We start from the raw sequence: 26,868 nt of genomic DNA on the forward strand, positions 1-26,868 counted from the left end.
GAGACGGAGAGGCTTGTGATGGACAGTGCTTGTCTCACTGAACAAACACAGACCAGTCCCCTGCAAACCCCTCGATATATAATTGGCAACAGCTCACTGCAAGGAGGCACAGGAGGCTTCATCCCTGTGGGCTGCTCACATCCTTCCCATGCCCTTGCTCTCCATATCCTGAACTCATGGGGGATGTGAAATCAGGACCTTTTTAGCAGCATCAATGAAGTCCCCTGAGACTCCCTTGCACCTTGCAGCCTTGCTCACTCTTATTTTTACTTTAATGTGGGAACATCTGTAGAACACGTTGTTGTCAACATTCCAAGGGCTATGTTCAAGGTTTTGAGGAGACGTGATAAGTTAGCACTTGTGATTTCTTCTTTACAAATATGCAGTGCCCCTTTTGGGAGGCACTTCAGCAGAGCAGATGTCATGAAACCAGGAGTCCTCCAGCCCATGTCGAGGGAGGGAGTGTTTGGTTAAGGGATGTGTCTGGGGACCATGGAGCTCTGCCTGGCTCTGCTGCTGACTTGTGGGTGGCAAACCACTTCCCAGCTCAGCCCTATCTGCTCACCCAGTTCACCTTCTATCTGCTAGAACCTACTTCAAATGCAGGAGAAAAGCAGCTGCTATTCAAAGCCCAATGTAACATCTGCATTTTTACATGTATGAGAAAGCCTGGTGCAGGTGCCCTGAAAATGTAGAGACTTTTTAAACAGCTCCCTCTGCTTCAAAATGTCAAGCAAACTGGTATTATCTCAGAAAGTCATATTAACCACATAAAGCGTATACATATGCAGAGAATATATTTTTCATTATCTGTTCAGTCTTTCTGTCAGCAACAAATCTGAAAGCAAAATGTGCTGCCAAGTCATGTATTCTGATGACCTGGGAACTTCCCCATTTCCCAGGAAGATGAATTTGGGGGCACAGGAATGATTTCTAATAAACACACCGACAACAAAGATGATGGTAAAAGGAAGTGCAGCTGACCTTTTTTTTTTTTTCCAAAGGAAAGTACAGTGACTCATGTGTCAGAAAGACATGCTAACCAAAGACAGCCTGTGCCTTTTGCAATGACCACACAAACCTCTCCCCCCTGAGGGACACCTAGTGACAATTAGTTACTCTTGAAGGAACATGGTCTGTACAAATAGACACCAACATGTCTGTCCTTACAAAATGAAAATGTGAATCTGTGATTCAAAAGCTATTCTGGAAACTTAACTTGAGATATGAGATGAAATTTTCAATGTCAGAGAGAGAAATTACAAACTTTATTTTAAGGGCTAAATTCAGTGACCTTCTGATGCAATGGAAGGATAGGTGGATATGGAGGTAATATGTATTTCTCAGTTGACCTCTTTTCAAGCAACTCATTGGTATTTGCATCAGAATAAAACTGTTCGCATCTGGAGTTATCTGGGAAGAGCTTTTACCTATAGATAAGCCTGGATCTGAGGGTCATAGAGGCCACAACAGAGTATTATGTGTCCATGGACTTCTGTACATGAAACAGTATGATGCAAATAATGTGACTGGGAGATCTCATAAATCATCCTCCCTGATTTAACTGGAAAATTAGAGTTCTGAGTTGTCTCTGCCCATCACAGCCTCCCAAGGTATCACAGTTTGTACAGGCACCATTTTCTCACTGGCACACACAGGTATTTGTCAGATGTCATTGTCTGATGTCTCCTGGGTCATTGCATTTCTACCCAGGTGCAGAAAGGTAGAAGATGAGCCACGTTTCACTGCTTAGTTTCCTGGCACTGCTAACGGCTGGAGCAGTGACACCGTGCACTGAGCGAGGGCTGCGCGCGCGCAACTGCGTGTGTGTGAGTGTGTGTGTGTGTCTGCTGCTCACACATGTGACCCCTTTGATCATAGAATCATAGAACCATTAAGGTTAGAAAAGACCTCTACAATCAAAAGTGGAGAGCTAAATATAGGACAGCTGCCCTTTTTAAAGTAATCTGTTCTTTTATGAATGATGTTCAACTCTTCTTGATGGCATCAGCATCTTATTAGAGGACATATGCACCAAGTCCAAACTTTTCAGCTCATGGGATTGACATCTCTGTTTTCTGTGTGTGGAGTGGGAATTTGTGTATACAACCACAGCAGATGAGAGTAAATCAGGTAGACAGAGCCATGAACCTCTTTTCCTTCGGTAGGCCCACAGGGCTAGTGAGCAAATTAAAGTATTGCTGTAAATATCCAAGAAAAAGGAAAGAGTTACAGGTGTCAGAGCAGTGTTATGTGTGTTTTATGGCAGATGTTTCAGAACAAAAAATAATTAGGGCTTAATGTATTAATATACATCTCTGGGAAATAATCCATCATGGGGAGGGGAAGAGGGTCTGTGATCAACAAGAGGCAGCAGTGCTTGAAAGATGCTGGTGGCAGGGGTGGTGATGGCAGGGAGATTCATCGCTTAGAGCATATTTTCCTACAGTTCTGCAGTTTCATTGACTGAAAAAGCCAGGAGAAGCTTTATGAGCTAAGCAATACTTACTTGCCTGTTGCCTTTCAAGCAATTGGACTATGGACTATTCAGTGTTATGTAATGATTATTCTTTTTGTCTCTGCTTCTTTCAGCTCCAAGGCTCCTTGAAGAGAAAGTTGGTGGTTAATCTGTCACCTGTCAACAACAAGAGGCCCAATGGTGTTTCAGAGAGCTCTTTCCTTGACATTAAGAGGATAAGAGTGGGTGACAATATTGCAGTGGGACAAGGTGGACAACATGTTAACAATTGCCAAAGCCAGTCAATGTCAGGAACTATGACTGTGGGGCAAGGATCACAAAGAAAAGCCAGCAGCCTAACAAACAATACACATGCTAGTGGGAATGGCATGTTTAACATGACTTTGAAAGAGGTAAAGAAAGAACCAGGAGAAACAATGTCCTGCAGCAAACACTTAGACGGCCAGACATCCCATGAGACCATGTTCCCTAACAGATATGGGGAAGACTCCTGGGACCAAATGATGGATCTTGAGCTTCAGGAACTGTTTAATGAATTGACTAATATATCAGTGCCACCAATGAGTGATCTTGAGCTAGAGAATATGATAAATGCCACGATAAAACAAGACGAGCCATTCAACATTGACCTTGGGCAGCAGAGCCAGAGGGGCCCTGTGAGATCTCTGCAGATGGATAAGATGGTGATAAAAAGTGAATATGCACCAGGCATGAATCAGGCTCCTGTGGGCTCCCCACAGATGAGGCCTTCTTCTACAGGTTCAGCCTTCACTATGGCCACCACTGCCATGTCCACCTCTTCACCCATCCCCTCGGTGCCTCAGAATCAAACACAGGTATCACAGGTTTCTTCTGCGTCCAGTCGGCCATTGCCCAACTGGCAAGAGGTGTCTCATGCACAGCAGCTCAAACAGATCGCAGCCAACCGGCAGCAGCATGCCTTGATTCAGCAGCAACAGCAGCAGCAGAACCAGACAGCCAACTGGTCCACGCTGTCTCCATCAGGACCTTCCCCTGGACCCTTTGTGCAAGAGAAAATCCCCAGTCCTTCTTTTCGCCAGCAGCAGTTCAGCCCACAAAGCTCAGCAATTCTTGGGGTACCAGTGAATGGAAACCAGTCAAAAGGGATGAACAGCTATGTTTATAAACCAACCACTCCCCAGAGCAATCCAATGGATATAATCATGCAACAAAAGCCTCAGGACCTCAACAGGAACTTTATTAACAGCTCTCAGCCACCTCTAGAGCAACATCATGGCAACACAAAGCCTTTGTTTCACTTTAACTCAGAGCAAACAAACCAGCAGATGCCTTCAGTTTTGGGTTCCCAAAACAAGCCTGCCCTTCTGCACTACACCCAGCAGGCACAGGGTTCAACTTCCATGCAACAGCCACAGCAACAGCAGCAGCAACAACAACAGCCACAGTCACAACCTGCTCAACCTCTCCCAAACCAGTCTCTTCAGAGGCCGCCTAATGTAACCCTAGCAATGCAGCAAAAAATGATGCTTCAGAAAATGCAGCAAAGCCAGCAAATCTCAGGTTTGCAGTATCCAGTCTCTCAGCAGCATAGACAGGTAAGGCAAACAAATTCCTCCGTATTTGTTACAGAATCATTCTGATCCAACTAGTAAAAGGCTTTCCCAGCCTGGCCTCATTCCTCCAAGAGATGTTAATGACCCTCTCAGCACACACTTCTGCCCAGCTGGTGATGGCACGTTTAGCACCTATTTAGCACGTTTAGCACCTATTCTAAACATGAATGCATGTTTAGAAAAATTTCAAGAAACACATGCTTAGTGCAATGGAATGAATGTGTCAGTGCTATATATTATGTAGATACCTGTCAGAAAGGTGAGATAGTAGGGCAGATGCAAGCTTATTTTGGACTCCTATCTACGTTTTCTAGCTTACAAAAATTTAGGCTCTTTTGAAAGTCAAAATTTTAATGAATTCCCATGTTATCTTAGTAATGTATTTTACAATGTTAATTTTTATACCATCATTTTTCTCAGGGAGGCAGGGTCAGAAAATTCTGGGTTTAGATATATTTTGACTGATATGACAAAAAATATTGTTTGCACATTTGCTATCTGTTTGGCAAAGAAAATCAGACTTATCTGTGAGCTTTATAAATGCCCATCACAGTTCTGGGAATATTCTGTGGATAAAATACATGCTTAGATATGAAGGAGAAGGTTGCCACAGAAATGTCTACAATTATATACCATGTGGCCAGCTCCCACTGTGTTATCATAAGACAGTGATCTGACAAAATCTGCTTTTATAGCTTAGTTATGCTATGCCAAGTCCCTGTACACCCAAGTCTCAGATCCCAAGCTTCAGACCTGCCAATCAAAGTTAGAATGTGCAATCTCACTGTACTCCAGAATCTAGAAACCAGATGCAAAACAAGTAAAACATATTTGACCTTGGGACATTTAAGCAACTCTGAGCAGTTTCAGTGGGACTTTGGCTCAACACATTTGAAGATATGAAATCAGAATATAGGTGTGGAGATCATCTGTGGATGTAAAAACAGCTATTTCAGAAACTACTGAAAAATGAAAGCCTGTGTTTTCCGTGGAGTCCGAGAGAAGTAACACTGTGAATTAATCATTCAGAACTGGAGTTTCTTCACCAAACTGTTTGGGTGAACAGCCTGTTTTAAAAAGAGTAAATATAGTTGTATGCCTGCACACCTTTCTACTTTTAATTCTTTTAAATTTCCTGACCAAATAACCATGATTTTCTCCAACAGAAAATCCCTTAGCAAGAGGTACCAGGTGAAACCTATGGCTAGGTTTGAGAAGTTGCTTTGTTGAAAGATGCTGGAGAATGAGTGTTGGCAGGATGCAAGCACAGTTTTGTTGGTTTGTGGGAGCTGGCTGTTCTTCCTGGGCTACTGTGTGCTCTCTTCTTAGGTGCATTTCCCCATTCTCTTAATGGACTGGCGGGCAGATGAATTTTAACAGTTCCTTCATTCAGCCATGATGAACCTTCCAGCAATCTGTCAGCACAGGGGAGACAGGCAGAACTTCTGCAAACACTACTGTTTTCTGAAAAAAATTGCAAGGTCACATTCTGGAAAGAAATAAAAACATTGAGAGCAACTCTGCTTGAGGCAATGTTAGCTCCTTGCTCTGTGTCCTCTTAGGCTGCTGCTCAGGGAGGCCAGCCAACTAGATGGGACTTGGCACCTTGGCCCTAGTAGTACTTGCAAGATTTACCATGAGTGTAGCAGGACCTCTCACCTGTGCAGCCATGAGATCTTTTGGCTTAGGAAACTTGTCCTAAGTGAACTTTGCTGAGTGCCAAACTTTAGATATTACACCGAGGAAGGAGTTTTGCCTGTCATCACAGACTTCTGCAAACTAATTTTCTGAAGTTTCTTGTCATCTGACCACTTTACACAGTTGTGTCTGCAGGATGTGGCTACCTGACCCACAGCACATCTGAGAAGCTTGAAAGCTTTGTAGACACACATTACAGGGCCTTTGCAGCAAGAACACTGTTTTTTCTATGCTCTAGAGAGATAACTGGATTTTTTTTTTAGAGATCTTTAGCAGTTTTTCCAAAGTGCTGATGAAGTTCAGAAAATCAATTAGGTCTCTCTCAGCAGAGTATTTTGTAGCTGCTGGAACAAAATTTAGAAATACAATTGGTCTGTAAATTACAGAGTTTTTGAAAAGTTTGACCATAACTGTTTACCTGCAGTATTTATGAGTTCTGTGGACTCCTTTAGTGCCTGCCTGCACATCTGCAAGAGCCCACCAACCCCTTGGTCAGGGCCCACTTCTCCCATAAGTCTGAATATTAAATCAGAGGCAGAGGAGGCACCTCTAGTATTATCTTCCAATAAAGATAACAAAGGTCAAAGCAGCCTTGTGGGTTGACTGCTACTGATTTTAGCAATGGGGACATCAGCTCATTTAGGCTGCACGGTCTGCTTTCCTGAAGGATCATCTCCCACTTCGGAGGATTCCTACACATCATTAACAGTAATGCACAATTAATTATCAGCATTTACTAATTAACTTCATGATTAATATTTATTTTACTGATGGTCTATTTCTTCATGAGGAATCAAGGTTTGATTCTTCTTGGCATGATTCAGCTCCTCCTCAGATCATTGTCATCATCATCATGGCTAGGCTTCGCGAACGAAGATTTAGGGGAGATCATTGTAGTTGGGCGCTGTAAGGACCATCTCAGAACTTGCTGGAATGTTTTGTAGCTGGTAATGTGAGTGTATGTTCATAAAGGGCTGCTGTGACATTGCCATCAGATATCACTGACTAAAACTCTATAAGTTCACATTTTTAGAGAACCAGCTCATCCTCTGGGTTTTTACTCCCCAAGCTTTAAGATCCCCAAAACCCATTTGAACTTGGCTTTATCAGTCCAAGCTGGCTAACTGGAAATGTAAGGCTTACAATCTCTCTGCTTGTCATATTCCCTTTGTGTCAAATTGAAAGAAACTTACAGTGGGATTTGCTAATTAGATGTCTTTTGCCTCTAGGGAAAAGTCATAAAAATGATGGAAACCATCTTGGTTTCCTGGAAGATTGATCTGAATGAAGGGGTTTTTTGCCTCTCTCTTTTATTCTCCTTTGTTATGGGAAAGATTCCTTTGCATTGTCTATTAGAATGCAATATACACATAGTCATGAAAAATCTCATAGAAATTCAACACTCTCTTTGTTTAGGGAATAATTAGAAGCTCCAAATTCTACACAGGTATAATCAGGTTTGCAATACTTATACAGAACCTGAGCTGAAAATCTGTAACTAGGCTTGGGTAGAAGTTTGAAGTCTAGCTTTCCCCTTGTGAGGAAATTTAGTCCAGTCAGTGAAGAATGCTTCGAAGTAAGACTTAAGGTTTTTGAATGAAAAATTCAATGTTTTTAACTAGTCTAAGAAATTCCGCTCACATTTTTGAAAGCTTTTGATAAGACATAAGACTGGCTACTTATGAAGAATTTACAAAGAGAGCTAGGTCATGCAGGAAAAAAATTAGGGAAAGAAAAGTGGAATTTGAAGTTAATTTGGCTAATTCAGTTAGGGATAACAAAAATTCCTTTTATAAATACATTAATAGCAAAAGGAGGGGCAAGGAAAACCTCAATTCTCTGTTGGACTTGGAGGGAAATATAGTTAACAAAGATGAGGAGAAGGCTGAGGTACTTAACACCTACTTTGCCTCAGTTTTTAGCAGTAAGACAGGTGGCCCTCAGGACAACTGGCCTCTAGAGCAGATAGACAGAGACAGAGAGCTGAATAGCCCTCCTGTATTCCAGGAGGATGTAGTTAGCAACTTACTGAGCCAGCTGGATCCTAACAAGTCTATGGGACCAGACGGGATCCATCCCAGGGTGATGAGGGAGCTGGCAGAAGAGCTTGCCAAACCGCTCTCCATCATCTTCCAACAGTCCTGGCTCTCTGGGAAGGTCCCAGATGATTGGAGGTTGGCGAATGTCACCCCAATCCACAAAAAAGGCTGCAAGCAGGACCCTGGCAACTACAGGCCTGTCAGCCTGACCTCGGTGCCTGGCAGGGTTATGGAGCAGATCATCCTGAGTGCAATCACACAGCACCTTCAGGATGGACAAGGGATTAGACCCAGCCAGCACGGGTTAGGAGGGGCAGGTCCTGTCTGACCAACCTGATCTCTTTTTACGATCAGGTGACCCACCTGGTGGATGAGGGGAAGGCTGTGGATGTGGTCTATCTAGACTTCAGCAAGGCCTTTGACACTGTCTCCCATAATATACTCCTGGAAAAGCTGGTAGCCCATGGCTTGGACAAGTGTACCCTCTCCTGGATTAGGAGCTGGCTGGAGGGTCGGGCCCAGAGAGTGCTGGTGAATGGAGCTGCATCCAGCTGGCAGCCGGTCACCAGTGGTGTTCCCCAGGGGTCTGTGTTGGGTCCAGTCCTGTTTAACATCTTTATTGATGATTTAGATGAGGGGATTGAGTCCATCATCAGCAAATTTGCTGATGACACCAAACTGGGAGGGAGTGTCGACCTGCTGGAAGGCAGGAGGGCTCTGCAGAGGGATCTGGATAGACTTGAGAGATGGGCTGATTCCAATGGGATGAAGTTCAATAAAGCCAAGTGTCGGGTCCTGCACTTTGGCCACAACAACCCCCTGCAGCGCTACAGGCTGGGCACAGAGTGGCTGGAAAGCAGCCAGGCAGAAAGGGACCTGGGGGTACTAATTGACAGGAAGCTCAACATGAGCCAACAGTATGCCCAGGTGGCCAAGAAGGCCAATGGGATCTTGTCCTGTATCAAAAATAGCGTGGCCAGCAGGACCAGGGAAGTGATCCTTCCCCTGTACTCTGCGTTGATGAGGCCACACCTTGAGTATTGTGTTCAGTTCTGGACCCCTCAGTTCAGAAAGGATGTTGAGGTGCTGGAGCGGGTCCAGAGAAGAGCAACAAGGCTGGTGAAGGGACTGGAGCATAAGTCCTATGGGGAGAGGCTGAGGGAGCTGGGGTTGTTTAGCCTGGAGAAGAGAAGGCTCAGAGGTGACCTCATCACCGTCTATAACTACCTGAAGGGAAGTTCTAGCCAGGTGGGGGTTGGTCTCTTCTCTCAGGCACTCAGCAATAGGACAAGGGGGCACGGGCTTAAGCTCCGCCAGGGGAAATTTAAGTTGGATATCAGGAGAAAATTCTTTACAGAGAGAGTAATCAGGCATTGGAATGGGCTGCCCGGAGAGGTGGTGGATTCACCATCCCTGGAGATTTTTAAACGCAGATTGGACGTGGCACTGAGTGCCATGATCTAGTAAATGGACTGGATTTGGACTCGATGATCTCGGAGGTCTTTTCCAACCCAATCGATTCTATGATTCTATGACTTGTTCAATAAGATCCATTAGTTTTTTGTGAAGAAGTCAAAAAAAAAAAAAAAAGAAAAAGAGCTGAATTTTTCTCCAATTGTTTTTATTCAACTTCATTTGCTCAAGGGAAGGGAGAATAGAAGGCTGAGCTCATGAGAACGGTAACCCTAACGGAACAAGGCCACTCCATCTGCTACGCGTGGGTGTGTCCTATTTAGTCTTGGCTTTGGAGACAGGGATAACGCGAGAGATCGTGAGAGCTTCACCCCCCACTTTACGTGAACAACTGGTAGTCCCTATTTTTAAGGCTTTGGAAGCATCTATGTAGTTACAAACGACAACAGTGTTTGCTTGTGCAAAGCTGAGGTCCTTGTTAGTCCCTGTTCCTTTAGAATGCTTTGAGCATATAGTCATCTTCTTTTTCACTTCTCTATTTTCATTTTCAATAACCCGGGAATTGTGATTAGTTGCATTTTGGGGGGTGATGTGGGTGGGTGGTGTTTCCGTTATTTGCCCTAATTGGAGCTTGCCTTATATAATTTTCTTCACCAGGTCTCAACCAGTCTTCCTTCCTACTGAATACTAAACAGTCCCTTCTCTGGTACCAGCTCCAAGCACATATTCCCCGTACATGCCTCTTGCCTCATGCTCTCTCCAGGAAGGCTTTCTATTTTGCCAATGGCCATCCAAGTGGTCCATGCCCCAGGGACACAGCATGGCTGCATCTGGCTGGAGAAAAGCCACAGAGCAGCACTGCACCACAGGATATGCCACCACAGAGAAGCTCCAAGTGCTGACCCCCCCTTGCAGACCATTCCTTTACACCAGCCTTTCCAATGCCCAGAGCTTAACTGATATGTATTCATCACTCTTAAGTATCTCCAGGTGATAGAGATGGTATTTCAACTAACCTGGCAGCTCTGTAGAGGTGCTGAAACAGATTCTCCTCTCATTTTCTCCAATGTAAAGCCAGTGAAATTTCATTTCAGGACAGTGTAATTGGACTTACAGTAGCAGAGTAAGCAGTAGGATATGACCTTTTACCTTTTGGTTTTAAAGCATGGGCAGCATATGGATTCAATAAAAAGTATATGTTGAAATGTCAGATAGTTAGAGTGCTTTGTGAGGAAGAAGCACCAGAGCAAAAGAGCTAGTGCCTTTTTTGAAAGTGCAGATATATAGAAACTCTTGTTACCATTCACTCCTGATCAGTAATTTACATCTCTAATTTAGCCCCTGAAATTTCTCAAAGAAAATGTGGCTTGTTTAAATGATTCACATCAAAACAGTATTTTCCTAGACCTTTGTATTTACCATTACAGAAGAAAAGAAGAACACATTTTGGTGAAGCAATCTCTCTGTTTTCAAGTGTGAAGGAATTATTTTGCAAATATTTGTGAAAGGAAGAGAGAAAACTTAGAATGGCTTATGGTAATTGGTACAAACCAGGACTTGAATTTAACTGAGATTGTAAATAACAACAATTCCAGGCTGTTGGAATCTGTAATAATAGAAACTGTTCCATGGTGTAAGAAAATAACAATGTGACCTTCTTTCAATGCTCTCTATAAAAATAATATTTGGATGACAGCTTTTATTGATAGCTCCATTTTGGTCACATTCCCTCGTGCAAGGACTTCTGAATTAAACATTCTGTATAAAAACTTCAGTATGTCCCAATACCACCATCTGTTGCAGGGTCACAGCTGATTTATGAACATGAAACCAGAGAGAAAATGTCATAAGTTCCTGTGTTGTCCTGACAGACATTTATCTTGATGGTGCTTTACATCATTCATGCTCAGTTTGCTGAACAAAATCCCTAGACGGTCACACTGTGGACAGTCAGTCCCTGAGGACATTGTAACTCAGAATTTCAAGGACATTCCCAGTTCCATAAGGTTTGTTGAACTCTTTGCATAAAGCATTTACACTGGAAGAATAGTAGATTATTAGCCATGGTCAAATGCTTCTGGGTTAGGGGATTTGGACAGTAGATGACAAAGTTCCTGAGGTCTCTTTTGAACTGCTTTTTGAAGGTACTTTCATTAAGGTACCAAAGAAAACCATCATTGTGCTTGCCTGTATGAGTTATTTGCTAATGTCAGCACACTTGAAGTCTTATTTATTATTTATTAACATTGTGAAAGTGCCTGGGAGATCCACTGATAGGGCAAAATATCGTCCTGTGAAGAACTGCATAAACTCAGATTAAAAATGTCACCTGTTTCAAAGGAACAGCGTTGAGCTGGCTTTTTTAAGAACAAAGATAAAATGGGTTTTGTGGAAGGAATTTGATGGATATGAACTTCATCTACCTGCAGGTCTAGAAATGTTGATTTGAGGACAGCAGTGATCCAAGAGGCCCTTCATGACCAAGTCAGCTGTCTTGGCTGTGAGGGAAAAAGATGCTGTTGCAGACAGGAGGTACAGTAAGGCTGTTACCTGCTTCACTCCTCTGATTTTACTCCACGGCCATCTGGAAGACAGGGGCTGGGGAAGGAAAGCAGAGGGACAAGGTGTGTACACAGGAGAAGATGATGATGGCTCCAAGGAGAAAATGGCAAGTGAATAGCTCCACAGTGCTGGTGGCTAAGAGTACAGTTTACAGGCTTGAGGTAGTAGGGTAAATTAAGGAATCATAACCAAAAACAGGACATGACTTTGTGCTTATTAGATTAACAGGAAAGAAAGTCTAGCAGGGAAGAATGGGATAAGGAACTGTGAAGATTTCATGCTGACCAGAAAGAAAGAGGCCAGGGATGTTTCAGGTCTGGTTCTCTGCTAATAGGCAAGTTAGTCTATCTTGACCTGTGAACTTGTCTATAAAGCTATGGTATCTGCAAGGGTTTCTTACCTGGTTGAAGTGAGGATTCCTGCTATTGCTGCTTGAGCATTTGAGGCCAGAGTCAAGCCCTGAGACAACTTCCTGCAGGGATTTTGGAAAGGCAGCCTGGAAAAAACAATATAATTCCACAGCCATTTGGAGCTGGCATGGTGAAAAACCCTTTCCTGTAAGTTTTTACTTGTTTGTAGGCAATTTATGAATACCTCAAGAAGTCAAGGAACAAAAAAAATTTTAACAAGCCCCAGCTCGTATTTCTCTCCCTAGAGTTTTCCTATTATTTTAATTCCCAAAAGTGCTCAAGAGTGCTCAGTCAGAGTAATTTGTCTCTCTAGGGGTTCAAAATGAAGGAATATTTTAATGGCAAATATTTATTCCTCCACTCAGCTACCTTTACTGCTGGTGCTTTTATGGCGGAGACCTGCCCCAGGCCACAGATGACTGTTGTTAAGACAGAACAGACCTAGTAATATTCCCTTAATGTGAGTTTTCACGGGTGAATTTACCATTTGAATGTGATGCTAATCCAGAAAATCAGCCAGATGCTCCAACAGAACTATTCCAGAACCATCTGCCTGCTTCATTTGCTGCATGCCTGTTTCTGGTAATGTACACACAGTGTAAAAGACAGTTTTTGCCCTGAAGAATTTATAATCTAAATAAGAAAACCAGCCAAACCTTAAGACGAAGGAAATGTTACTGTATATTTTATATGTTCTTGTGTATTTGGGGAAAGAGAGGAGGAAAATGTCATTCAAAGCTATTACAATCATTGGAGTTGTTGGATAAGGGTTTATCATTGCAGAGAAATCCTCTGACAGAGTCTGGAGTTGAAACAGACCCAGTGAATTGGTAAAAATGAATTGAGTAAAAGAAGGGATATTTATCCCTCTCTATCATACCAGATATATGTATTTAATGTTAACCCCCTAAGCTTTCTGTGTAACCAGTGAGGAAAGTGCAGCTCAGAGTACCTGAGCGAGACACAAATGTGAGGGATAACCTCTCTGAAGGAGACTCTTAGCGCCCATGAGCTGTGCTGCTCTGCCTGAAAGATGTGCAGACTGAAACTACAGAGCATTGAATTGCATGGCAATATGGTGAAAGAAGGGGAGAGCAAGGGCTCTGGATGCTCTTAGGTGAGGTTTCATGGGATGGAAGAGCTGATGTAGAGGCTGGAAGCTTCAGAAAGGGACAAGAAGTCCTCCCTCAACCCAACCCTGTCTCCACTCCTCCCTCTAGCACCAGCTCTGGCGCTTGTCTGAGCTCTCACAAAACTAGCAGAAAACTATCGTTTTTCTCTCTGTGTAGGTTTTCTCCTCTTCTAGTGACTTTCTTCAGCTTGTGGGGTCAGGCAAAGCCAACACTGGCACAAGGGAAATGGTGGGAGCACATAGCTGGAGGCCAGAAGCGGAGATGGGATTGCTTCTGCCAGCGACAGCGAGTTGTTAACTCATGGGACAGATGCTGGGGAACCTCAGCTACCAGGGTGGCTGGAGAAGGAGTGGAAGGTGAACAGCTGGATGCAAGAGGGAGTCTGTGTGTGGAAGGACAGGATAGGGAGAGTCAGGGAGCAGAAAGATTAGTTCAAGGGAAAGAAACAGCCAGGTGAGACTGGATCCAGAGAAGGGCAATTGTGATGGGGTGGACCAAGACTGCGAAAGAAGGTTGTGAAGGAGTAAAGCAGAGGAAGAGTGAGGGTCTGAGGGTAGGAAGAAGCCTGGAAGGCAGTAGTACAGAGTTCAAATTGACTTTGGATGAGAGGGAACCAGGGAGAAGGATTGGGAGCTTCAGAGGAGAAATCTGAGAGTAAGTCTGGGTGCAGAGGAGGAGAGGGGATCTAAGGGTGGGAAATAGTTTGGGAGAAAATGGGGCAGAATAGGAGCTACTGATGCACAGGGGACAAGCACCTGCAATCTTCTCAAAGGGGAGAGTAGAAGACTGGTAACACTTAAAAGCTAATTATTTCTGTATCCTATGCCAGGAATAAGTGAAGGGGCCTAAGGGCTTTGTCTCCAGTAGTCAGTTCCCAAAGCATCTGCAGGAAGTCTTCAGGACAGGGCAGGAAATGCAGCCCTGAGCCCTTCAAATTGCTGGTTGAAAGGACGCACTACATATTTCAGGTTGCCAGTCTCCATCAGTCAGGGAGACAGAATAAGCAGCATATTTGCCCCACTGGAAAACAACTAATACAAGAAGTTATCTGATTTTCTTCAACTTCAGGGGACCCTAGAATTTCTCTACCATCTACAGATGCAAGTATAGCCATTGAATAACCAACATGAGTAGAATAGAATAGAACAAAACAGAACAGAATAGCATAAATAGAATAGTTTAGTTGGCAGGGACCTACAATGGTTATGTAGTCCAGCTACCTGACTAGTTCAGGGCTGACCAAAAGTTAAAGCAGGTTCAAACACCTCCTAAACATGACAGGCTTGGGGCATCCACCACGTATCTGGGAAGCCTGTTTCAAGATTTGACGCTTCTTCCTGCCTTGCCAAAGATATACATGAGGAAGAATGATGGAGATTGAATGGTCCTTTCAGGTCTTCGTAAGAAGCTGTGCAGTCCACCTTGGTTGAAAAGTTCCCCGTGATTGACTGATGCCAAAATACTTGCAAAGACTAAGGTGTGAAAATGAGGAAGGATGGTATTTTTGTGGAGACAATTTGTTGTGTAACTTGTAAGAGGGACAGGGACTTTGAGGGCTTTCTGTAATTCTCTGAAGATGAGTTAGATGTACTCTCAGAGAATTTTCTTTTTCCAGTCTTTTCTATAATTTGCAGTGGTTGCAAGCCGGGCCATAGCCTGGCTCCAACTGCGTGATGAATGACTAAAGGATTTAGTGCTTTGGTTCTGGTTAGAAAAGCATCCAACTTTATCCATTGCAGAACTAGATTTCTCCGAAGGATTGTTAACTGCAATCCTAGCAAAAGCAAGTTTTGCTGGGGTGACTCCAGTCTTGTCTGGTTTCAGCTAGAATGGGGGGAAAAAAAAGAATTACTTTTTTTTCCTACTGGAACTGGTAAAAGACATGGGAAAACAGCGGGATTAGCAAAAGTGTTGGGAGCTTCACAGCCTCAGTGCAAAACAGAGCGGGAAGAGGGAGGGTGGAAGCAAATTCTGGCTATCCATCCTTAATCCAAAGCTGCCTTCTCCTTCCCAGGCTGTACTTCACTGTCATACACTTGCAAATTCACTCCAGGAATGAAAACAGACTAACTTTAAGCTTGTTCCCAAAGCTGCAAATTTGTCCCTGCTGGGTGTTAATTTAACTGCTTCCAGGGCACCAGGATGTCTACTGGTGTTCACTGTGCTTGCTTTCTTCTTTTTTTTTCGCACATCTGGTGTTGTGAAAACTTCCAAGGCACCACACAGAAGAGTGATGAACTGACCACTTTTAACCCTTTCTGCAGCCTTTCAAGTGTCTCCCTCTACTGTTTTCTCCCTATAGTGGACTCCATGGGCTTCACTACACAAGGGATCCACAAACTCTAAAGTGGGTCTTATGAGCATTGTACAGGCTGAAAATTTCTTCAGCTCCATCATCCTCTGTTTTTCCTGTGAACAAACCTGGCTAAACAGTAATAACTGGACTTCAAAAATTTCCAGCAGGAAGAAATGTATTTGGGGCAGGAAGAGGTTTTTTCCAAAATACTTCTTTTTTTCCAATTACTTTTATCTGGTGTTGCCACTTCCCAGCAGGGAGGACGTTCACTGCAGTAGTTTTGCTCACATTATGGCAAGTGATGGCCTTTTCCTGTTGGTTTTTGATTGTTGCCATTTGTTCTGTAATGGCATTAACTGTTTATCTGCTGCATTGACTGAACCAGAGCAAATCCAAAAGAATCCAGGTGTCTCATTTCCAGTCACAGTTGTTGCACTCTACCAGACTTTCTCCACTTTGTTTGCTTTCTGTAGAACAAGTTGTTTGCATGACCAACTCACTTGTTTCACTACCATATTCCTAGCAACCGCATACAAACTGGCTTTTTTTGTCTTGGCTAGGGCTTCCTTGGCCTGTTGTGCAATACCAGTCTTATGTCACAAGGAGTATGCAGTCCTCTTGTGCTGTCTTCCTCTCAGCCCTATCATTACTTTTAACCCTGCAGCTCTGCTCTCGTGCTTCCAGCACACTGACTGTCCTTCCTCAGCCCTCGTTCCTCTTCAGCACCCAAGTCTGGGTAGCTGAAACACCATTGAGAAACATCCATGTGGGCTGCTAAACACAACAAGAAAGTAGCAGCACTCATCACATTGATGCAGAAGACCCAAGCATGCCACTGTCCTTGATTTTGGCATCTTCTCTTCTTCACATAGGGTTTTCACTGCTGAGTTTTATTTTTAAAAGAAGTAAATAGCTCTCAGTCCACAAATTACAGGGCTCTGTGGTAAATATGAAAGCTAGTTCATGGGCTAAGTACAGCTGTGTTGTCAAAATCTTGTTTCATATTTAAAGTGCTATCAAGGCTGCCCTTCCTTTTCAGAAGCAGCACTTCTTGGTGGCAAAGCTCCAGGGCCGCAGGAAGCATTGGAGCCATTCTTCAGAAGGGTTTTCCATAGACGTATATAAGTACTGCATTAAAAAAAAAAAATCAGATTTTTAATCCTCCTGAAATGCTATCTGGAGTGTTCTACTCGTGATCTGAAAATACTAAGGAAAATAGGGTTGTGGAGATACAAGCATTCATCTCCCTATTGTGGCTGCGCTTTTTAAAGCTGCGGGGTAGGACTTAACGTGTCCATAGCCAAATTATTTATGCAGATCTAGAGAATGTTCATCCAAAAACCATATAGCTTTAACATATCCACCTCTGTTTTTCTTCTAACAAATTTTCCAACCTCTGCATCTAGTAATCACCTTTGACATTGGCCATAAGTAAAATTTAGGCTGGAAATTAACTGCACAGTCCCACCAATTTGAGAAATCGTTTGGCTTTCCTGAGGAGAGTGTTGGTATCCAAAAACCTAACTGCTTTTAAGATGAAATTTAAAATAAATGTTAGATTTATGATAGCAAGGCACTCAGATTAAAAATGGAATCCTTTTTTACTCTGCTTTCATAGCAAAATACAAACTAGTCCTCTGACTGTCACCTCATGTGTCCCTTTCTCTTTAGAAAGAACCAAGTGGGGACCTGTAGAGGCCACCTCTAAGCAAAGTGGAATAGATGGTATGGCTAGAGACACCGGATAGACTTACAGGCATTTATTTGTAGTATTCATTTAAATGTATGGTCTGTTATGAACTCTGAGGATATTTTCCCTCTCCTCCTCCCAAAGAATCCAAATCAAATTGAAAGCTAGTCAGTTGGCACAGTAATTGTATATAAATTTGCACATGAAACATTAATTAAAGTCAAGCTGTGGAAAAAATAAAAAAGCTAAAAGACCTTTGGACATTTGTGTGAAGATCACTGCGCTCGATACCGGAGAATATAGAAATGTTTGGATTGTTTGCTCAAACAGGCACAATGTTAATGAATCATTTTAATCACCTTCATTATAGTCTTTCAAACAGAGCAGACTCCTATGCAAAACCAAGCCTGACAAAAACAACATATAAAAGCCAGAGGCAATTTTGAGGCTGCTAATTAGATAACTTTGTCTTGATGTTTGCATTTGAGCCTATGGATCTGGACAACACAGTGTGCTACTCTCAGGGCAAGAAACAAGCAAACGGCTGCTACCCCATGTCCTCTCAAATGACATTTCCAAGGTGCCCTTTGGTCTCTCTGTCTCCCGAGTAAACATTTGGGATAGTCATTATTGTGCTTTTCCCAAATTTTTCTTACATGTCTGGTCTTTTTGTGGCAAAAAAACAACGCAGAAGCTGGAATTATGCTATAAATGTTACTGAACAAAAAAGACATAGAATGCCCAGATTTTGTGTTATTTTAGCCATGCAAATGCTACAAGCAAAAACTAAACCAAATTGAGTTCATGCACAAATATCAGCAGAAACAGAGATAGCAGTGATAGAAGTAATGAAATTATGTAATATATGCTAATTATTTTCTACACACTAATTCATCCATAAAGGTTCTGTGAAGTGAGTAACTATTAACTGTTCTGTAAAGGTTAAAAATTGAGATGGTGAGATCAATACTTTCTTCTAACACAGCTGGTGAAGTGAAAGCATTTGAAATATATGTGGTGCTTCTAAATAGGTGTCTTGGTACAAGGTGACTGAGTTGAGGAGAGATGAAGTAGATCAGTACTTGTGAAAACTGGCCATCTATTTAGATGCATAAACATCTTTAATTTTAGTCTCCAAAAGAGGGTTGGATTCAGAATTACCAGAAGAGGGTTGGATTCAGAATTACCAGAAACTTTCCAGTTTTTATAAATTTTTGAAATAAAAATGTTTTTACCATGTACTCCCCTGTTAAAAGTTCAGACAGGCAAAGATTCCTACAAATGTCAGAGTATTTTCAGGAAACGTCCTTTTAAAGATTTAGAAGTTTCACCAGCCAAAGTGATCAGAATTTAATTTCATTAATATTTAAATATATATAGCTTAAACCGTTTTAAAAATTCATAGGTTTACATTCCATGCTGCAGGAGGCTGTATGTATCAATACTCATGTGTGATGGAAATAAGCTCATGTACACTACAGTAGCATCTTAGCACTTCACAAAATGGCAAATAGATACAAGGTAAGAGCTACACTTCAAATGTAGATCACGAGAGGAATTGATTTCACACCAAAGCTTCTGAATTTGCATCTCAACTACTTTATATATGTCTATATATGTCTATTTACACAAAGGTGAATATATTTTCATGTGTGATGATGCAGAGGGCAACTGAAATGTTAATCAAAATATGGTTCATAATTGCTATATTCCATAAACAATAGTTAAAAACAAAAGATACATTTGAATATTTTAATTTTCAGACCAATGCTTTGAAGTATTGGGAAAAGCAGGTTTTTTTCTCCTGTTTTGTACAGACTCAGGTCTATCTTTTTATTCATCGATTCAGAGTGCTACTGAGTTTCTGTGAGAAACACAGGGCAAGCTCTGTAGTGAATGAGAAAGAAACAAAGACCATACTCATCTGAAATACCCTCACCAGTTTTGCTCAAAACAGCAACGTGAACAGCAGGAGTCACTGTGATGGAAGTGGGGAGCACACACACACACACACACATACACATATATATACATATGGGATAATGATGCTGGTTGTTTACACCTCAAGCAACCTTTGTGTCCATCTCAGGCAACATATGGAAGGGAAGAAACATCTTCCTTGCAATTAGTCTGAGACTTTTCAGACCATGAGAGGATATGAAAGAGGAGATATAGACAGAGATCATGAGTGACATGGGGAAGACAAATGGAGAATTAATCACTGTCTCCTAGCATGAAAGTTGTAGGCACCTACTGATATCATCAGGCAGCAAAACAAGCAAGAAGGTGGCATCTTATCCCTAACACCAGGGAGCACTTTCTCCAGGCATCTTTGCTACACAACATTGTGGATACCAAAAGTAAGCATGGGATCAAACCTGGAGTTGGGCAAATTCAGAAGAAAAATTTCTGAAAAGCAGTCAGACAGTACGATGTAGAGGCAAAGCTGCACTCAAAATGCCTAAATTTGGAAGATATACTGGACACAATCCCAGCATATAGAGGCTCTGTTCCTACAGTCCGTCTTTGAACATCTCTTGATCACTCTAAAGGTGACCACTGTAACACACAATTCTGTTTGGAGCCACAGAAATAAGGGTGCTTCATCACAGCAGAAAAGATTGCTACTGATACAAAGAATGCCTGAAATAGTGTCCTGTTTGAGGGAATTAATCTCAGCCATGTCTTCCCCAAAGAAGTTTAGGATCACCTAACCTACAGCCCCTCATTGTAGCAGTATTTTTTCACTTGACTGGTTTCAAGTTGACCTGGCCCATTTTGGCCCAGCAGCCTCAGGGCTTGTGACAGTGGATCTGCTATTTGCTTTTCAGCTCTGAGAGCAGGCACAGGGATGTGATTGGGAGCCATGACTCTTGGAAGGAGTTTTTTCCAAGATGGGAGCTCTGTGAGAGTTTAGCACCCCCCAGAAGTTTCTACTGCCATATGTGCTCCTCCTGCTGCTGCCTTCAGGGCAAGTTTAATGACTGCTTTCACAGGGTAGCACAAATGTCCCAAGGAACACAAGCAACAGAAGGGAAATGGTGATTTTCAGCCATTTATAACTGATCCAAACTGGAATGGCATTTCATGGAGAAGCCAAAAGCAATAGTGTAAAGGTACTAGTCTTGTTCACTTTCAAATGTTTCTTGCAAAAAAATGAAGGAAATTAGATTTATAAATTATTGCAGGATCCTTTTCAAGCCAAGTATGTAAAGCCCCCATAATACTAATGTCTGCTTTTTACATTATGTTCAAAAGACTTCTGCTGATTACTAGGGTGATTTGGGGAAATAGTGACAACAAAAATGTTTACCCCTCCCTGCTATTGCAATTTCCTAAGAAAAAATTTTGTCTCTGATTCTGATTGAGGCAGAGATCCCCTTTGTATCATTATGACCACAGAAAAGAGCTTTTAATCGAAGAAAAATTTAATTATATCTTCAGACCACTTTCATGTATCAAGGACTTAGTTTTAATAAGAATCAGGCTTTAGGTGTTCCAAATGCTCTTTAAAAATAACATAACAATGTACAAAGTAAACTCCTAGTTATTAATTCAAGATCAGTATGAGCAGCAGCAGCAGTAAAGAAACCCAATATATCCATCAATCAACACTGTGGAACCCTATTTGTTTGCACTAGTTAGAGAGTGATGAATAGGTCCTCTGTGTAAAACATTCAGCTACAGTGTGAGAGGGCAATAAATTATGTTTGTTAATTTTATATGCCATACATATAAAAATCACTGAAAATTGTCTGCACTCTGATGGTGACAGAAAGGTTTGACGCTGTAGGAACCTCAATGCAGTGCTTTTTCATCTCCACGAGTGAAGGTCTTTTTTGGCATTTCAGGGAATAAAGGCCTGGAGGAAGAATTTTGCCTACTAATCACTTAGGTTCCAAGCTGCCTCGCTGAACGATACTTGTCTAAATATGATGCTTCTCACGCTTATAATCCCCGTTAGTAAAAGGAGAGACAGAGACCTCCAGAGAATGAGTGACTCTGTCCCCCAGGAGGTGCCAAGAGCAGTGGTGGCGTGTGTGGTGGTGGCAGAAGCGGTGGGGAAATGATGCCATGGCTCACCCCACTCTAGAGAGCCAAGGGCAGATGAGGTGGATGCCCGATGCCCCATCAGGGTGGTGAACAGGCAGGCATGAGCTCAGCTGTAGGGCCAGCCTGTGAGCAGAGTCTGGCCTTTAAGCGACCAGCAGCGAGAGTTCGGTCTCTGGCAAAGGTAGAGAAGAAATTTACACCTGGGCAGCCAGCATAGGCTACATTACCATGTCAGCCTAGTATTTCTCAGGCTGCTTTCAAGCCGCAGCTGGACCATGGTCAGTGGGTGCAGTCTTTTAAGCCCAAGTTAGACTATTGCAGTTTGGTTCATCTTTATCTGTGTGAGCTCTTTCCACTTTTGGCTGTGCGCTTTGACCAGGACAAAACTTCGCACACACACATCCTGTCTTCTGTCCTACTGCTACGCTGTTGTACAGCTCTATTCACGTTTTCACACCCAATGCTGTAGCAACCAAGACTAAGCTTGCATGTGTGCAGCCTCAGCCCTGCTCACATACACTGAAGCTGCTTTTCAGAAATCTTTCCTGGGTGACATCGTGTGGTGTATACTGCAGAAAGGTGCATAGTCTGCAGTGATACTAAACAGTGCAGGCAAAAGTGTGTTTGAGTATTTTTTAAACCATCATCGCAGAGGAGAAGGCAAGTTTGACAAACCACTCTGCTTTTTGAAAGCTTGCTTTGTGGCAGTATTTATTTTTCAAATCATGGCAGCAAGAAAATGAATCTAATGCATGAGATCGTTGCCATGTTATTAAATGGTATTGTAAAAGCTGCACTTACTTTCATGGGAATGAGGTTCTTTGCCAAAAATGAGATGCCTCAGCTCCCCTGTGGGACTGCATTCTAGTTTGGAAGGAATGGAGGAAGCTGCTGTGAGCAGTCAGAGCAGATAGCAGGAAGGATGGTGCATTTGTGGCAGCTTGTTTGTAAGGATGGAGGAGCAGCTCCACCCTTGGCAGCTGATGCAGCAAGCCTGGCACAAGGTGAGGCCAACAGATCCACCGGGTGTCCCTGCCCTCACATGCCAGCAACTATTCCCCAGACTGCTGCTTACTTCTTCCAGCACTTGCGTGTTGCTTCAGCTTATACCTGGGTGCAGATCCGAAGTCATTGCACTGAAACTGAGTTACACTTTGCAGGGCGCTAGGACAGGGCCGAGTTCAACCTGCACACACAGCACAGCATTGGCAAACTGCGCGGTACCTACAGGGGAAAATCAGGAATCCTTCACTGATGGCAGCACTGAGCTTTATCCCCCAAGCTGCACAGTAGAAATGAATGTAAAAATAAAACTAGCTTGTTTGATTTGTTAAACACAAATAGTTTCAACCCCCCTGTCATCAAAAAGTAATTTTTTTCCTAGCTATGTTTTTTTGTCATAAATGGGGAGAACTCATTAACACTGGTGTTTTGAACTGTAGTTTAATAGAAGGCAGACTAATACAGTTTATTAAAATATGCATGTTTGATGTTAGAGGCAATGTTTGCATAAATCCTTGGGGAGAGGATACTGTAGAGCTAAAATGATGTTTTTCACAGCCAAATGGCATAATCTCATTACCAAAGTTTTGTGATCAAGATGAAAGGTACACTTAGTAATTGCAAGGGATAAACAGTTTTTTCTCCATAACTGCCCTTATTACTCACAGATAACAGATCCAGAGCAGACTGTTACATTTCCTTCTCTTCTCTTTCTGTCTTCTTTCCTTTACCACCCACTTTGCTTATGATTCACCAGCAGTTTCTATGGATGTAAGGAATGAGGGAAATTTCTGTTCTCCTATTTCATTGCAGAAGAACATCCTGAAGAGATACATTTGCAAAAGTTTAGCCTGGTGAGGCAGATATTGCTCAGGGGGGATAAAATTTTAAAAACTGAAATTCTTTTCCATTACTTTCCTCCACCTTCTAGCTTTCCAGCAGGCTGCTCAGCACGCTGCTCTTCAACCTCTTCCAGCTGGTGAATCCACATTATTTCAAGGAAATCCACAGACCCAGTACAGCAAATAGAAACCTTGTTTTCCTTTGTTACCTTTTTACCCTCAGAAGTAATCTGTGACTCCTGAGCATCTGATCTTATGCTGAAAACTAGATTTAGCAGATATGAAGGACGAAGGGTGCTTCTATGAGAAGAGTATAGCCCTCCTAAACATTCCTCTGACTACATTGTCCTTGGAGAGGAAAAAGAAGTCCTTACCTTGCTTGCAGGATATGGGAAAAATCCTTTTTTGCCTTTAGTTCAGTACTGCTGCAGCAGCAGTTGGGGTGGCCTTTGGGCTGTATTTTTATACAAAGCTGAAATGAAACTGTGCAGTCAGAGCACTGGACTCTAGTGTGATCTGGCAGGCGTTAATTTTACATGTTCTGGTGGACATTTTGTTGAGTACCTACTGGCAGTTTTGGTTCAGAAAAGAAGATAGATTGCACTGTGGGGTTTTTTTCTGCTACTTTACAGCTAGCTTGTCATATCTGTAACTGAGGCCCTTACATCAGGAACTGACGTTGTTCCCATGTCCTAAATGATTATATGACTCTGTAGTATTGAGTGATGTGTTAAACTTTTCTAATTATCCTATACTGTATCTCTTGTGTTCAAACATGGTCACAAACAGGGCTGTTTCTGCTCCCATAGATGTAGATGGCAGAAAGCCAGCTGGAGCTGCACCAGGTGCCACTTGTGGCCCAGTGACCATGTGTTTGGGGGGAAATGGAAGAGCTTAAGTTCATGGAAGATGCAAGAAAAAAGAAGTTGGATCTAAAATTATGTTTTGAAGGTTCTGTCTCTTTTGCAATGTGATTCCTCATTCATCATGCAAATTTATAATTTTCATGCAATTAAAAAATAATTTTTGTTATGAAAGTGCATTTGATTAGCTTGTACAGTTGACAGCTAGTAAATACTCACACACAAAAAACCTCCTCTCCTAATGGGAAATTTCACTTTTTACTAGAGAAAAGGCATATTTTCTTTATCATAAGCAGAGAGAGAGGATGAAAATTTGTCCAACTCCTTACTGGCTGTAACCCAAGAACTTTACACAGGTGATGTGAACTTGTTGTGTCATGACATAAAGCCATGACTCAGATATGTGCCTAGCTGGATCCTCACCAATGCTGCCACAGTAACTATGTACAAGGGCATTCAACTAGTTGTAGAAATCAGAGTCACTCCTTGTCTTAAAGCTCTTGATGCTCCCGGAGTGATATCAGTGTGCCACAGGGTAAATAAAGCCCAGACCCATGAAATTCAAATACACAGTGGCCTGACCCAGAGTCCCATGGGGGCCAACACAGCAGTCCCAAGAGTGTGTATTTACCATCATTCCTTCTCCTTCTCGCTGGTCACAGAGCTGGCTGAAGCACTGGGGTGGATACATCTATGCTGTAAGACAAGTGTTATTGTCAGCGTAATTTCTGTCACTCATCAGCAGTAATGCTGCCATCAGAAGGACTCCTGTCAGCATACAGTGAGTCTCCACTGGGGGCTATGCCAGAGTGTCTGCTGTAAAAGAAGCATCCTGCTGTGGACAAGCCTGGGTCTCCTTCTGCCATTCTGAAGGAGCTTTGGAGCATTACCTGGTTGTACCACCCCCTCTTATACACAATGGAGGGATTTGAAGGTATCTTAACATGTATCCAAGTCAGCAAAAGTGGCTAGTCTTCCCAAGCCCTCAGCATCCATGGTTGTAGCCAGATCTCCAGAAGTGCTTATCAGCTTCTGAAGCTGTGCAATGGAATGCTAAATGCCTGCCTAGGACCTAATCCTGCTCAAAACTACAGGACTCCTCACTGGAGCGATACAGGCAGATGGGTCACAGCACTTACAGCATCTCAGCACTATCATAGAGATGTCCAAATTTCGCCCTCATGAGTCTCATGAATTTCTGTGTCATGCCTCCCTGGAGACAGACCTCCATTTCAGGGACTGTGGTGGCCTCTGCCCCATCTCAGAAGAGCCCACACCTGTCAAAGCTTCTTGGATGGATTTGTGATCCCTGAAGAGCTGTATGCACAGCAGACCAGAGGGTCTGGGACAGAAAACAAGCCACAGAGAAGCTCTGCTGTGGGAGATTTACCAGTGCTTGCCTGCTCCAGCAGCCTGCTCAGAAGCCACACCATGGCCTGAGATGGTGCTATGAGCCGTCTCTGTGACCTGGGTCCTGCTATGAGCCATCTCCCTCCATGTGACTCAGGCGCATGACCAATACACCAAATGAGTGCTGCATGATTCAGCTCTATAGAGCTGCGAATGATGGAAGGGGCAAGAAATGAGAGCTGTTACAAGTTAAAAGGTTGTGAAAATGAGAGCTCAGATGATACATTTTTTGTTGAAGCTACTTAAACTGGAGGTCAGGTTTTCTAGAGCTCTTCACTTGACAGCAGCAGTCAGATGCAAATAACTTGATTTTAGCAGTGCACCTGCCATCTCCATCTTTTCCAAAGACAGCGGTGCCAAAAGTCAAAAATGAGGGATTTTGAAAAGCTTATCCAGAGCTGCTGGTGGCTGTCATCCCAGTTTTGATGTTGAGTAGCTACAGTCTGAAAGGGTGGATAAATGATTGGTTTAGACTTCGCTGAAGTCCCTTCAGAGAGGGTTTTGGACTACTGATCGATTCCTTCAGCTAGAAAAGGTCTGTAATCTAAGCTGACAGGAATCTTGAAGTTGAAACATAATTCAATTTCAGGTCTTGGCAGCACGTCTCTATCAAAACATGATACAGTCACCTCTGGAAAGAGGAACAACTGTATCCCTTCTAGTTAGACTCAGATGTGTCAGAAGCATAGGAAGAAAAAAGCAGGTAAAAATAATGGAGTAGGAAAATAAAATTAACATCTGTCTTGACATCCGTCTTGTCTAAATTTCTGTTTGCCTTCCAGCTTGTAAGGTTTTTGGAGAAAAACATAAAAAATAAGCCTTTGACTCTACGTAGCACTATTGTGATACATATTTTGAGGCCAAAGTGTCACTGGTTATGGAGAGAAAAGAAGGGAGTGAAAAAGATACCTTCTTAATGCACACTAGTCGGTCCCTGGTGTGCATTATGAGTCATAGCTTCTTATTTCACTAAGAGAAACAAGTTTTTACTCTTTTTTCCTCTTCCTGTTAGCAATACATAGCACTGACAGCACAGGGAGGACTGACTGGATCATACTCTGGCTCTTAGGTCACTAACAGCAGAGCTAACTACGTTTTTATTGCTGCAATGATGCAGAGGCTAGAAGAACACAGCCTGACTTTCAGGCCACAGGTAGTGTTCACATTCCTGGCAGCTGGAAGACACAAATGAGAGATTTTGCAATGGAAAGAAAATGTGAGCCCAGTCCTCTGAGTGTTCATGTTGACAGCAGATGCTATACAAAAGCATGGCTCTAAAAAACCCCACAGATAGAACAACAGACCGTTCAAAAAAAGAAAACTGTGGGACAAGTCCAACTCTTAGTAAATCCTAAACCAGCCTATGCCCTTTTTGAGAACAGA

At 42.7% G+C, this 26,868-nt stretch overlaps 1 protein-coding gene across 1 annotated transcript in view; it reads left to right on the plus strand.

Moving 5' to 3' along the window:
- The first annotated feature begins 1,323 nt into the window (after window positions 1–1,323).
- MAML2 (mastermind like transcriptional coactivator 2) overlaps window positions 1,324–26,868 on the plus strand; it is a 67,567-nt gene continuing 42,022 nt past the window's right edge. Inside the window, exons 1-2 of the mRNA XM_027735570.2 lie at window positions 1,324–1,329; window positions 2,593–4,056. Of these exons, the coding sequence (XP_027591371.1) occupies window positions 1,324–1,329; window positions 2,593–4,056 (1,470 nt within the window). The remainder of the gene's footprint in view (window positions 1,330–2,592; window positions 4,057–26,868) is intronic.

Source organism: Pipra filicauda, unplaced genomic scaffold (assembly GCF_003945595.2).
Source record: "Pipra filicauda isolate LSUMZ 115617 unplaced genomic scaffold, ASM394559v2 scaffold184_size3518187_pilon, whole genome shotgun sequence".
Lineage (NCBI taxonomy): Eukaryota > Metazoa > Chordata > Aves > Passeriformes > Pipridae > Pipra > Pipra filicauda.